Here is a 14,393-nt window from a genome sequence, read left to right on the forward strand (position 1 = left end):
TTAGAGGTGGGTATCTTAAATGTCAGTGATCACAAAAACTCTTGGCTTCTTTTCATTATAGACCTGCATTGCTGAATATGTCATTGCCTTAACTTCAGTTCCCTGAGGGTGCTTGGACAATGAGAATTCTCCCTACCCAACTGACTATAATTTGAAAATTCTTTGATCAATATTAAGTACTTTCACTTCCTGGGGTATGAAGAATTCATCAGCACTGAATTTATAAAGCCACTCATCCAAAAAATGAAACAGAAGAGATTGTAAGTCATCTCCCTGGGTTTCTATTTCTATTGTTTGGAGGGGAACCACAGTCCCAGTATCTGCCATGTAACCAAATATGGCCATTGCACATTGTTTGAATGCTTCCTCCAGAGTATCTCCCCTTGCATATAACTGGACATCCGCTGTATGATCCAAATACTCATGCTTCTGATTGGCTGGATACGTGGTCTTGATTGTCTTCTGCTCCTCAGTCAAATCGTAATCTCTAACATCTTCCTCTTCCTGCGCTATGATTGCAGCCTGTGTCCCACAAATATTGATGTTGTGTTTTCATTTTCATTCACATCAAAATATTTTATAATGTCTTTATTGACCCATGGGTTATTTAAAACTGTGTAATTTTTCAGATATTTGGAGATTCTCCAGAGACATTTGTTTTTGATTTCTAGTTTAATTCCTTTGTAGTCAGGGAACATGCTTTGTATGATTTAAATCCTTTTAAACTTAGACATTTTAATTACGAGTCTCATTGTGAGTGTTTTGTGTGTACTCAACAAGAATATGTATTCTGCTGCATTTGGTTGGAGTATTCTATAACAATTTACCCTGTTTATGTTTTCATATTTAAAGTGAATTTATTGTAGGCAGCATATATTTGAGTCTTACTTATTTATAAATCTGACAATCTCAGCCTTCAATTGGGTTGTTTAGATCATTTACCTTTTAAGTTATTATTGAAATGGCTGGTTTTCAATCAACAATCTTGCTATTTTTCCATCGTTTGTTCTTTACTCCCCTTTTTCTTTGTTTTGGATTGAGTACTTTTTATGATTCCATTTTTATCTCCTTTGTTGTCTTACGAACTTTGTTTTGTTTTGTTTTGTTTTGAGTGGTTGCTTTAGGGCTTACAGTATCCATCTTTAACTTATCATGGTCTACCTTCATATGATATTATACTGATTCATATATAGTATAAGAGTCTTACCATAGTATACACTATTTCTCAGCATATTATTTTTTCCGTACTATTGTCATACATTTTACTTCTACATATGTTATAAGTCCTACGATCCTTGTGATAACCTTTTAAAGAGATTTTAAAAATCAGAGAATAATCTTTTATATTTACCCACATAGTTACCATTTTTAGTGCTCTTCATTCCTTTGCGTAGATCCAGATTTCTGGAATCATTATCCTTTTGCTTGAAGTATTTCCTTTAATATTTCTTGTACTGAAGGTCTGCTGGTGATGAGTACTTTCAGCTTGTGTATGTATGAGAAAAGTCTTTCTTTTGCCTTAGTTTTTGAAAGGTATTTTTTTACTAGGTATAGAATTCTAAGTTGATATTTTTTTCCTCAGTACTCTAAAGCTTTCACTCCACTGTCTTCAGGATTATATTGTTACCAGTGAAAAGTCTGCCGTTATTCTAGTTCATTTTTATAATATGGTTTTCCCATCTGGTTTCGAAGGTTTTCACCTTATCAGTCACTGGTTTTGAACAATTTATGATATTCCTTGGTATAGTTTCCTTCATGTTTCTTGTGCTTAGGATCTGTTAACATTTTTTTTATTTGTGGGTTTCTCATTTTCATCAAGTTTGGAAAAATTTGGCCATTATTTGTTCAAATGTTTTCCTTTCATAACTCCAATTAAACTTATATGAAGGTCACTTGAATTTTTCCAAAGCTCAGTGATGTTCTGTTTATTGTTAAAATCATTTTTTATGTTCTATATTTCCTTTTACTGTTATTTTTTTCAAGTTCGACAATCATTTATTTCTTCCATAGTGTGTAATCTGTTGTTAATTCCATTCGATTTTTTTTTTTTAATCTCTGATAGTGTGGTTTTCATCTCTACAATTATGATTTGGGTCTTTTCTATATCTTTCATGTTTCTAATTAACAAACTCGATTTTTCATCTATATCCTTGAATATATGGAATCCAGTGATAATAGCTGTTTTAATATAATTGTATACTAATTCTATCATTGTGTCATTTTGGGTTTATTTTCAATTGATTGTTCTCCTAATTATGGGCTATATTTTTCTGCTTCATTGCATGCCTGTTAATTTTTGCTTGGATGGTAGACATTGTGAATTTTAATTTTTAGGATGCAGATATTTTTGTTTTCCTATACAGACTTTTGAGCTTTGCTCTGGGATGTAGTTATTTGGAAACACTTTGATCCTTTCGAGTCTTGCTTTTAAGCTTTTTTTGGAGGCGGGAGCATTTAGTCTAGAGCTAACTTTGGCATACTATAGAGATAACTCTATACTATTGGATAGATAACTCTATCCAATATCCCAGGAATTATGAGATTTGTCCTTCTGCCTAGTGGGAACAGAAACTGCTCCAAGTCCCATGTGAGCTCTGTGTATTGTTCCCTCTAATTCTTTTGATTGGTTCTTTCATTGGCCTTGAGTTTTTTTCCATCATATGCCGATGTCGATTAGTACTCAGTTGAAGACTCCAGGAGAAGCTCTCCGGAGATCTCTCTCATTGTAGCTCTCTCGTCTCCAATACTCTTCCTTGAGGAGTTGCCAGGCTATGCCTTGATTCCCCCTCACTGCTGGGACAATCATAGGACTCACTTTGTTTTCCATGTCTGTTCTTTGTTGCCTGATAGCCAATGTCCTGAAAGTTGTTTAGTATATTTCGCATGGTGTTTAGTTGTTTTAGGTGGGAGAAAAACATCCAGTCTCTGTTATTTCATCTTGGTCAGAAGCAGAATTTTCTAAAATAAAAAAATATGTATCTTTTGACTCCATACTCTTTGATTACGTCTTCATATTTATCGTGTATTTATAATTGTGTACACTGCATTATTGAATATCTTCTTGACAAAAGAGAAATTTTGTTTTGACTAGGCATCGATGAGAAATTAATTGCCCGCTTCAGTTTTATACATCCAGTAACTGGAAGAATTTTCTAGAGACCAGCTTCTATTTACATTTAAAACCTTTTTCTCCTCCACCTCCCACTTTATCTTCAGTGCCAGGTACTATAGGATACATTTATTGCAATACAACCTTGTCGTTGCTCCTTCATGCCACTATTTAACATGAGGCAATATGATGACTGATGGCAGTATTCCTGGAAGCCATTCCTACACTGGGATGGTTAGCAAAAACAATTATACATGGATGTTACTGCAAATCACATAAATATATCTCACTCAAAAATCATCCCTTATCCAACTTACCTCTAGCTGAATTCCCAAAACGCTTGCGGCCACCACCCCAAGGCCACCTAACATGGGGAAAAGCACGATATAAGGAGAAATTAGCGTGACAAGAGCCAGCAGTCTTAACTAATTGCAGTTAAGATACCTTACTTTAGCCAACTTTAGAAAAAGGTGACCACACGAGCACATTGCTGGGGCCCTTCAGGGATTGGAAGAGGCTGTGCCAGTGACGGTCCTTGAAGCTTAAACTTCATGGTGAATCTGCCTCTGCTCATGATGCCGCCTCAGTTCAGGCTCCCAGTGGGGTCCAAGTTCTTCCCTTGGGCAGACCATGCCCTTTCCTGTCCCCATTTACTTCTTTGGATTACTCCCCCGCCCCAGCCTTCTCACGATGCCCGTTTGCAGCTCTCTGCGTTGCCTATGTTGTTCTCATTACCCGAAATGCCGCTCATCTCCTTCTTCACCTGGGAGGATCTACTCCTTCAGGACCAGGACAAGTGTCATTTCCTCTGTGAGACTGGTCGTTCTTGACTCCACTGGGGATTATTATCCCACAGCTTGTTCCTATTTTTATTATAGTCCACATAACACCCTGTTGGGCATTTGTCTCTCCCACCAGCTTCTAAAGCCCCTAAGGGCCTGTGACTTATTCTTCTACCCAGTGCCTAAGTCAGGGAGCGGCACCTGCTAGGATGTCTGGATGAATGAAATCTCTTTGTCTTCCTCCCCAGAGTGCTGGCTCTTACTTGACTTATTAAACGTCTGTCTGTTTGTTGACAGAAAAGACAGGATAGGAGGAGCAAGACATTTTTGAAGTATAATTAATGGGAAAATGAATAAGTAAACGTTGGTAGACTTCTCCTGACCCCTGTGTGATAGGTGAGCCCTGCGGTGTGTTGGTGTGATTTAGGAGCTACATAATACTAAAGGCTGTCCCTTGCTGAGTCCTCACGTATGCCCTAAGTAGTCTGCAGTCCCTGATTTGCTCATTCAAGGCGCACGACCACCTCGTAGGGTTGTTTTGTGATTCTCCTTTCACCGTTTGGGCTTCTATCCGTGTCCGAGGCAGGAACTGTGGCCGTGCCCCCTCCTTCGCTATCAGGGAGATGGCGGAGTGCGGGCATGGAAGGGGCTGTATCCGTGCCCGAGCCACCCACTCCGAAGTAGCTGCTGTCCGGGGAGGGAGGGATGCGGCCAGACCTTGGGCGCAGAGAGAATCACAGCGATAGAAACGCCAGGGGGCGCAAGCAACTCAGCTTTCCGACGTAGGAAGCACTCACCTTCCCACTTAGACGCGCGGCCCTGGGCGGCCCTCTCACCGCGGCGCCTTTCCCCAAAGGCAGCACATAATCTGGGGGGTCCTCACCACGTCCCCAAAGGGGGGTCCTCACCACGCGCCAGGCACTTGCCTGCTTTATCTCATGAATTCTTACAGAGCCCTAGGAGGGGAGGTTCTCATATCTCCATTATACCGATGCTGAAACAGGCTAGCAGAGGCCGACTTGCCCAAAGCCACAGAGGATGACGACGCTCTTGTCCTGAACTACTCTCCTTGCTCATCCTGCTTTTGCACCATGTCCCCCATCCATGCAAACCTATATCCTGCCCCTTCTGTTTATTTAGATCAGTGTCTCTAAAACCACAGGTTTCCCTGCTCTGCTGAATTTCTTAGGCACTTGGGGTCCCCATCACCTGTTTGGGACACCTGCCGCATCCTGCCTAGCAGTGCCCTAAGAGGTCACATCTTTCAGACTTGTTTCCTCTTAAAGTGTAAACTCCAGCCTTTAGCACAAGGCTTTTCACAGTCTGTGCTTAATAAACAAGCCAAATAAATGACAGGCAGACACAGCAAGTGTGTGTGTGTGTGTGTGTGTGTGTGTGTGTGTGTGTGTGTGTGTGTGTGTGTATGCTTCTTAACATAGCTCAGGGCCTGCAGAGCCAGCAGCCACAAACACTGTTGCAAATACGTGAATGAGAATTTAATGGTTTAACATTTCTATTTTGTTCTACTTCCTTTATGTTTGTGTCCATCTAGAATTCCATACTCCCAGAAGGTATGGATGAGGAATTGAGGGCCTACGTGGCTGGGTAAAGGGGAAAATCAAGGAGGCACAGGGCAGGGAGCAGAGCTTTCTCATGGAGAGAATAAGGTGAGAGAGAGAGAGAGAGAGAGAGAGAGAGAGAGAGAGAGAGAGAGAGAGAGAGAGAGAGAAAGGAGAGACGCCAAGATCTGAGTTAGAGTAGAAGGGAAATGAGCCGTGAATAGGAGCCTTGTGTGTGGCCCAGTGGTTCTGACTCACCCAGACTCAGGGGAGGGAAAACTCATGAGGGATGAAGAAGGGGCCTGTATGCTGTGGTCAGCACCCCCAAACCACCCTACCACACCTAGGACACCCTGTCTGTTCCGAGGCCCAATCAGTCCTGGAAGGCTTTGATCTGGGTCGGGTGGGCGGGGGAGCAGGGAAGTGGGAGGGTGAGCACGGCAGAGAAGCGAGATGGCTAAGTTTTTTGACAGTGACAAAGGCCCTTCCCAGGAGAGCTGTGAGTTTGGATTCAGGTGGGGAAGGAGAACCAGGGCAGGGAGGTGTGTGTCCCAGTCAGACTCATAGGCTGGGAGGGGACAGATGCTCATGGCTCCAGTGGCTGCTCGTCCACACCTGAGGAGCAAGGCTGCCTTATGAGTCAATGCTTCCCAGCGCTGACGCCACACAGACGGAGGCACAGCCCTGGGAAGAGCAGCTCCGCCATCCTCGACACAGCTGTCAAACCGGTTCAGACAGGAGGACAGGAGTTTTGTGTCGACAAGTATGGCAGACAGCCCTAGGCCAGTGGGCAGAGGGCAAAGCCTGGAATATGGGGCGGCTCAGGCGAACAAGATCAAAGCCCAGACGTTGTAGAGAATCAGGTGAGAGGAAGGAGTTCCAAGGGAGCAGCCGGGGCTGGGCTGGCAATTCCTGGTCCCAGGTCAGCTCAGGGCGGTGCAGGTGGTGGAGTGGAAGAGGGCCAGGCCGACTCTTTAGCTCGAGTGCTGCCACGAACTAGAACTAGCTCTTAAGTCCGGCCTTTCCGGGCCTCATTCTCATCTGTAATGAGGGAACTGGACGGAAGGGTCTCTCGGCTTCCTTCTCGCTCTGACATTTGATGGGTCCAGGTGTGTGGGCAAAGCATCCCTCTCCTTTCTCCTCACTAAAGCCCCGTCCTCAGTGTCTTGCTTCTGGTTGAAAGTCTCAAAAGCTAGCTCGCTAACCAGTGGACTCACACGTAGGCACCCGACTGACAATAAGCTAATACTTCAAACTCCCCAGGTGTATAATTCCATGTTCTTGACTATAGTGTGGCCCGTGGGAAAAAGTAGACTGGAAGGCCAATTAAACAAAGATTCGAATTCCAGCTGTGCTATGAATCTCAGCCCTGCTGTGCTGTAGGACCTTGAGCAATTTCCTGTGCCTGGGGGCGGGAGGGAGGGTGGGGTGGGGTGGGGTGGAATTATGTTATCTGTCAACTAGGAATAACCTGCCCCTGTGGTTGTGTTGATGATGTAACATGGAAAATGCCCGATTGAGAGCTTGGCATTAAATAAATTACTCAGAAAATGTTGGTACCCTCCTTTAGAGCAGCGGTCCCCAACCTTTTTGGCACCAGGGACCGGTGCTCCTATCACAATCTAATGCTTGACGATCCTTGGTGGAGCCGAGGCGGTGATGCCAGCGCTGGGGAGCGGCTGCAGATACAGAGGAAGCTTCGCTTGCCAGCTGCTCACCTCCTGCTGTGCGGCCCAGGGGTTGGGGACCCCTGCTTTAGAGGCCTTAATCATAACCAGAAGGAACAGAGTAGAATCCGAGGTGGATTAAGGTGCAGGGTTAGCAAGGAGCTCCCTCAGCATCCACATGGAGGAGCAGAGGTGGAGGGAGGGGAGGAAACAGGGCAGGTAAGGTGAGCTGCAGCTCAGCCAGTCCTATAGGGGATTTTGAAGCTGAGATGATGCCTCAGAGGTCGCTTGATTAGGGACAAGGGTTCCAGATCTTTATACTCCAACTCCACATCAATCGGTCTTTGGATGTGAACTGCCCCTGGAAGGAGGTGTGACCTTGGTCCAACGGCCTTCTTCCAAGTGAAGGCAACATGTAGAAGGGGATTATGGCTGAGGGAAGTTTGTCATCATTCCCCGAAGCTAGGGAAAAAGTCTTCCATTCTTGGAGAGGACCTGGGTGTCTACCATGTTAAGGTACTAGGACAAATTAAGCAGGCGACTTCCCAGAGACAAAGCCAATCTTACTGTGATGTTTCCAGGAATCTCTCAGAGAAAACCATTTCAGTAGCGTGGACAGAGCTCTCATCCTTCAGGTCACCTCACTTCTACCATAGTGATTTTGCCAGGAACACCTTCAATAACCCCGTGTGGCATTTAAACCCCACTTGCTTTATTCAGTTGTCTCTCAACTTTTTGTGTTAATGTTTTGCTCCCCCCCTCCCCCATGAGACTGTGAGTACCCTGAGGACAGGGAACACATTAAAACTCGTTTTCTGTAATAGCTACCTCGGTTTCTGTCCCATCTTAAAATATCTGTTCCTCTTTGAGGGTGGGGTGGTTCTGGTGAGTGGGAGCAGCAGTGTGGTGACTGCAGGGTTTAAACCTGTCTCCATCCTAAGAATCTGTCCAGGCACTTATCTAGAGCCCCACCTTAGTCTGCAGAATCAGAATCTCCAGCAGGCCTGGGATTAGGGTAATAAACGATCGGGACCTTCTCATCCGGGGAACACAGGTAGCGAGTGGGGAGAGCAAATTACTGGGGTTTAAATCCTGGTCCTGTCATTTACTAAGGGCCCTCGTACAACTCTCTGGTCCTCAAAGACCTCATCCGCACACCAGAGCTAGTAACACCTCACGACTCCCTTGGGAAGTTTAGTGAGGTGACATGTGCATGCAATCCCTAACGTGGGCGCTGGAACCCAACTAGGTGCTCTTGACACTGAATGTCACTGACCTCTGACAAACCAGATCCAGGAGTTTAAGACATCTCCTATGTCAGAGGCAAATAACAAGGTCTTGTGAAAGAACCAGTGAGGGCTACGAGGCAAACTTCTCAAAAGGTGACCCTCAGGTTACCTACATCAGCTGGGCCCCAGGTCCAAACCCCAGGAACTCAGGTTATACTGAAGTACAATAAAGCCTGAGAACCTCTACCCTGTGTTTTGCCTCTGCTTTTACCAATGAATTGGCCATTGATTCCCGAGCGGATGGCTGGAGATAGGCTCTTAAGTTTTATCAACTAGTAATTACATTAACAAGATTCCCGTGGAAACAATATTCACTGCCTACCTCTGACTCATCTTGTATGAAAATACATCCTATCAGAAGCCAGTGTTTTAAAAGACATTGGAGATTCTGTTTCAAGGACTAAGCATCAGAAGCACTCTTTATAATTTACACACACACACTGACAAGGCAATGTTGCTGACTGTGAGGCTGTTATGGGAAAAAGGATATAGCCAGTGTTTGTTGACATGACCATTAATTGGCTTAAATGCTGGAAACTTAAGATATATAAACATCCACACTGTTTTAAAATCTTTGGTACACCAAAGGACTGTCGAGTATTTTTGTCTGGCTACAACTTGCATTTACTAACAATGTAGCAGCAACAGCCTCTGACTAGGAGGCGAGGGATGTATTAGTCATTCATAAAATGAGAAGGCAGGACCAGAGCAGGCATCCTGAAGTTAGAGTACATGAATCACCAATGGCTTCAGGGTCTCTGGATCTTGCTGAAGCCATCAATTTGCATATAAACCTATTCCCCCCCCCCCCCCCGCCCCGGGGGTAGTCTAGCTTTTCTTAGATTCTCAAAAGGTCTGGAACCCCCAAATGGTTTAGAAATTACAGACTGGATAACTGTGAAGGCTCCTTTTTCAGATCCAAGATTCCAAAGAAAATCAATGTCCCAACTCCTCTTGGAGTCTAACCTGGACTGACCTCATTTGATTTTTTAGAGCCACGAACGAGTGATCCCTCCATACAACTTGCTCCTTCTCCGACAAAACAGGCCCTGTTGTGCAACATTCTTCATTTTGTACAAACAAGACTATTTCTCCCCCAGACAGTATGATTTAACTTGTTTTAATGTAGTTTGCTATAAAAATGGGACGAAGGCTTCTGCATGGTGCATTTGATTTACAAATGTTAATGACTAGTTAATGCTCGTGTTACGTGTTCACATCATTATAATCCGTTGACCAGTAACATAGCTTTTACAACATGGGTTAATACCAAAATTGTGAATCATGGAACTTTTACTTAGCACACACACAATATACAGCAAACTTAAATACTAATCTATAATACCTAACTGGATTATTGGATCCATTGCAGGATTGTGCTTATTAATCTTCTGAAGATAGGCAACTAGCAAAAATACACATTTCTCTTTCATTTCCCCACCCCCATATTACACTGTAAAAGAAATACATTATTCAGTGCACTTCCTAAGAAATAAACTTCCTTATAGTATCTCTCTCTCTATATATATATCTATGCCAAAACAGAGGAGGTGCACAATGCAACTTTTAAGATTACCATTTAAAGCAAGAGAGGTAACAAGCCCCCTCTCCTGTTTAGAAACTCGAGTAATTTTATCAACACTGCTCATTTGGCTGTACATAAAGTTTAGTGCATGACTGCTCTGGGCAGTTTGAGATGCCGCCTTCGTCATTTGGTAGGCACCCTGGGGCATTAAGTTTTTAATATGGCCTTAATGTAACCATAAGCTGTGGAGACACCAATATACTCCATTGTGATTTAAACAATAATTTCGGTCACCTGCTTTCCCCTATCAACTCGAGCAGGAGGTGAGGGGCTGCTGGATAGATGTTGGCTAGGAGAATGTATGTGAGAACCCCAAGGCCTCTCCATCCCTGTGGACACAAAATCACGTAACCACCGTGTTGGAGCTGGGTTGTGGGTAGTCTTGTTTAGAAGAGGGAGCCAGTCACTATATTCCCTGGGCTTCGTAGGCTGTAGCAGCCTGTAAGTTGGAAAATCTGGAGGCTTTTCTCTTCATAAACTTACTATGATGGACATGAAAGAAGTTTCTAGAATAAAAGAGGTTACAGTTTGGTAGCTTGTGGGCTCAGTCCAGCTGCAGAAGTGTTTGTTTAGCAGTATTTAGCATTTTTCTGAATCTGTTCTTGATATTTAAAACTGAGAATAATTCTCAGGAAAATCTGGATTCCATAAAAATTTGAAGAGCTGACAACCCAGGTCTAGCATTCTTGCAACAAGCAGCCGGTGTGAACAGGGACCTGTTAAATGGGGCTTGGGGACTCCAGGTTCCTATGCTGTTCCCACTGCTGCTGGCATCCTACACCACTTGACTGAGTGACCTGTTTTACTCATTCACATGACCAGCTGAGTTTTGCAACACTGGGGTCAGTGTGGCTCTGCCTTTTTATGATGCTGAAGGCGTGACTTCATGTGGAATTTCCCCCACCTCCTTGTGGACAAGGTTCTTCCTTTGCTTGGGTCCCAGCCACGTCTAGTTGCTTTGGTAGGTAATCTTAACGTGCATTTCTACTCATCCTTTATGCTATATTGCAAACTCCAAAGATATAATCACACTAATGTTCATGTATTAGGTGTGTGTATGTTAAACACGTAAAGGGGTGTGTGTCTATACAGATATATGTATACTTTCAGTTAGGCAAAAGTTAATTTGGTTCCACAGATACAGCCACGAAGCGCTGGCTGCTTGGAGAATAAGTGTAACATTTTGGTAAAACCTAGATAATTCTGACTTATAATATTACAAAGAGAGTGAATTTTAAGTTATTGCTTTCTGATTACAGAATAAAAATCTCATTCTGTTGCGAAACTTTTATACAGAACGAGTAACCAGTTCCTATTCAAGTAATAGTAATTGGAATCAGAAGTTCCTTACACAACAGTAGATGCCTGAAGACATTTTTTTTGAATGGAGATGTGATTTCATTCTATCGAGAATGTATGCAGGAAACTGGGAATGACTTAATTTCTCAAAAGCACAAGAAAATCAGCACCCCAACTGCTCACTGCTCAGGGGGTTTTCTCGCGGGTTCCGTAAAGTTCGGCTTTGTGGTGAGTTCACACCCACCTTTAGGATTCCTATTCTACTTATGCAGCCTTGTTTCTGAACACAAAGCTCGGAATATTAAAAACGGTAAAAGAGGATTAAAAGCAGTGTTGGTTTTTAACATTCAGAATCCACAGAGGATCGTGTTTTCTGCAACGGAAGGAGCCATGTTGTGTTTTTGCTGAAGAATCTCATTCACATGGCAGTCTTATTTCAGGCACTTTTCAGACATATTCATCTGGATCTGGAATAAAATCTGCACGAACCACTTCTGCATAATTCAAATGGAGTGCTGAGTGGTTCCAGGCCCAAGACAGACAGGCAGGTCACCATCTGGTCCTCAGTTAGCTTTCTGCATCACAGCGTGACGGTGACTGCTGAGCTTGACACGTCTTTGAGGTGCCCGTCTAGCTTTAGAGTACACAAAGAGCTGAGTCATAAAAATCCAAACTACTCAGTTTTCTACTTAAAAAAAAAAATACAAAAAGGTGAAATGCACTAAATGTATTCTATAGACGGTTTCGGCTACTATGAAAATAAATAACATGATCTGACTCAAGGGGTTAAATTTTGAGCTCCTGGACGAAATCTGATGGAATGTCAACTGTGGAGGGCCCCTCCTAGGGACTAGCTGCTGGTCGGCAGAAGGATCTCAACGTCCTTGCCATTGGCCACGACAGCGTTAGAGGAGCAGCTGCTCGCAAGGTCTTCTGCGGCTGTCAGAGAGGATGCCTGGGAATGGGTTTTGGTCAGTGGAGTGGTAGCGGATGGAGAAGGAGTGAGGCCAGGTTTTTTGGGGGGGATGGGTGGAGGGTTTCCTCTCTCAGCTCTGGGGATGGTGGGGGACTTGATCCCTGGAGACAGGGGACTCAGGGGACTGGACACTTTCCCTGGAGTAGGCGAATGGCTGCTGTCACCTCTCGGGTTGGCAGTGCTGGCCAGATTTCGATAGTCTGTGCCGAAGGGAGAGCTGTTGGGCGACACGGGCTTGATGGGCCCTTGCTGGCTGGTGAATCTGGAGAGCACCTGAGTGACTGTGTTTCGGGCCAGCTGCTTGGCGGCAGAGTTGTCTATGAGGGTGGGGGACAGATCCCGGGATGGAGGGCTCTGCAGACCACTGGCCTGTTGGTCCTGATCTGCTTGGGACTGAAATTTGTGCCGAGCTGCGTGGAAGCGCTGGTTGATCCCTACTTGGTATGATGACTGGTAGCCGGGGCTGCTGGCCGATGAGCCCAGTAAACGCTTAGTCAGTACTGGTGAGGAGCAAGGGGAGGATGTGAGCGAGGAGGACGCAGTGCTGCAGGGAGACGGCGAGCTCCCGCCGGAAGGGAGGGGCCCAGGCCCCGGGCCCGGACTCTCCATTCCCACGGGGCACTCGCCGTTCTCCACCGCCTTCTCTTGGGCCAGTCCCACAGATCTCTCTCGCGGTGGCACCTGGTTTTCTACACTGCTGCCCGTGATCAACTCCTTGGTAGTTTGCACCTCTGGGTCAAAATGGCCATTGGCTTTTGCGTAAGAGTAGGGAGGAGTGGTGGGACCAGGCAGCCCACTGGTTGGCACCTTGGCTATGCTGCTCCCATGGGTTCTTTCTGCCTGAACGCTCTCCGTTTGGCAGCATACAGACACTAGCACGGGGCGCTCCGTCGCTGTGCCTTTAGACGTGGCTCCCGGCTTCTTCGATGGCTCGTGAGGGCTGCCGTGCTGACGGGAAGCTTCGAGGTCCCTCACGATCTTCTTCAGACTCTCCATCTCTTCTTTCAGCGTTTTGGTCCGGTTCTCTTCTCGGTTCAGTTTTGCTCGCAGCTGCTCTCTTTCGATGTCGAACTCGGACAGCTGCTTCTCCACCTGGGCCTCGGTCTGCAGGCCACGCTTCCTCTCGGCCGCCAGCTCTTCCTCCAGCTGGCTCGCCCGGCTCTTCTCCTTCTCCAGTTTCAGGCTCAGCTCTCCGGCTCTCTGCCCCTCCTCCGCCGCCTTGCTGGTGGCTTTCTTGCACTCGAGCACCAGCATGGAGGACAGCTGCTTGTGGCGCGCGCGCTCCTCTTCCAACTGACTGGAGAGCTTCTTCTGCTCTTTTTCAAACTTTTTCACTTGGGACTTTTCAAATTCCAACTAGGAAAAAGAAAGAAAGAAAGAAAAAAAGCCACCACATGTCTTGATTAGAGTTAAGGAAACAAACGAGATACACTGAAAACTGTTTTTATTTTTTGTTTTTTGTTTTTTTTTAAAAAGTGCCCCGGTTAGCTAGCTGTTCTTGGCACACAGGATTAGCAACGTATGCTATGTGTTTATTCCAAACGTTTCTGAAGTATTAAGACACCTAACATAAAAATTTACGTTACAATTTAGTCTTTCTTTGATGATTTAGGAGGTGCTTCTCATTTTTATATGGTCTCAGGGTTATTGGTGGGAATGTGAACCGTCACTGTGTTTTAGGTGTGCGGAGAGTCCGGAGGATTAGAACCGATCAGAACCGAAAACAGAAAGCCATCTAAACCACATTCTGCGATGAATGCTGTGGAGAACAAACCTTGAAATCTTCTGTAATAATTCCTTCTGGTCTTAAAAACAAACATGTTGCATTTGATTTATACCTTTTTACACAAATGCAGTCTGTTTTAATTGTCATTCCAACCCCATTTACAGGAAGGATTAATGAAACCCTTTTAGTCGGTATTTCTCAAACTCTGAGACTCATTAATGATAGGGAAAATCCTTTAGTGAGTCATAACCAGAACTTTTAAAAAGTAAAATAGAAAACATCAATGTATATTGTAAGCAGTAAGGGTTATGTATGATTTCATGAGATTTCTGTTTCAGGCCCGTGTGATATAAAACGTATTTCTTACTGGGAGTCAAAAAAAGTTTGAGTGCTCAGTGTTA

General features: G+C 44.7%; 2 protein-coding genes across 6 annotated transcripts in view; one reads left to right on the forward strand and one right to left on the reverse strand.

Annotated features, from left to right (window-relative positions):
- ST7L (suppression of tumorigenicity 7 like) overlaps positions 1-14,393 on the forward strand; it is a 207,135-nt gene that overhangs the window by 95,483 nt on the left and 97,259 nt on the right. Inside the window, exon 15 of one of the 4 annotated variants that reach the window (XM_036235249.1) lies at positions 62-1,381. The exons of the other annotated variants lie outside the window; for them this stretch is intronic. Within the exon in view, the coding sequence (XP_036091142.1) occupies positions 62-106 (45 nt within the window). The 3' untranslated portion in view covers positions 107-1,381. Of the gene's footprint in view, positions 1-61; positions 1,382-14,393 lie in introns of those variants that run through there. 4 annotated transcript variants of the gene reach the window in all.
- The window catches only part of CTTNBP2NL (CTTNBP2 N-terminal like), a 43,801-nt gene continuing 38,918 nt past the window's right edge, over positions 9,511-14,393 (reverse strand). For both annotated transcript variants that reach the window (XM_016124311.2, XM_036235251.1), the window contains one exon: positions 9,511-13,622. In XM_016124311.2, coding sequence (XP_015979797.2) covers positions 12,141-13,622 — 1,482 coding nt within the window. In that variant the 3' untranslated portion in view covers positions 9,511-12,140. The remainder of the gene's footprint in view (positions 13,623-14,393) is intronic.

The sequence above is a fragment of the Rousettus aegyptiacus genome, unplaced genomic scaffold (genome assembly GCF_014176215.1).
Source record: "Rousettus aegyptiacus isolate mRouAeg1 unplaced genomic scaffold, mRouAeg1.p scaffold_m13_p_17, whole genome shotgun sequence".
NCBI classification, from domain to species: domain Eukaryota; kingdom Metazoa; phylum Chordata; class Mammalia; order Chiroptera; family Pteropodidae; genus Rousettus; species Rousettus aegyptiacus.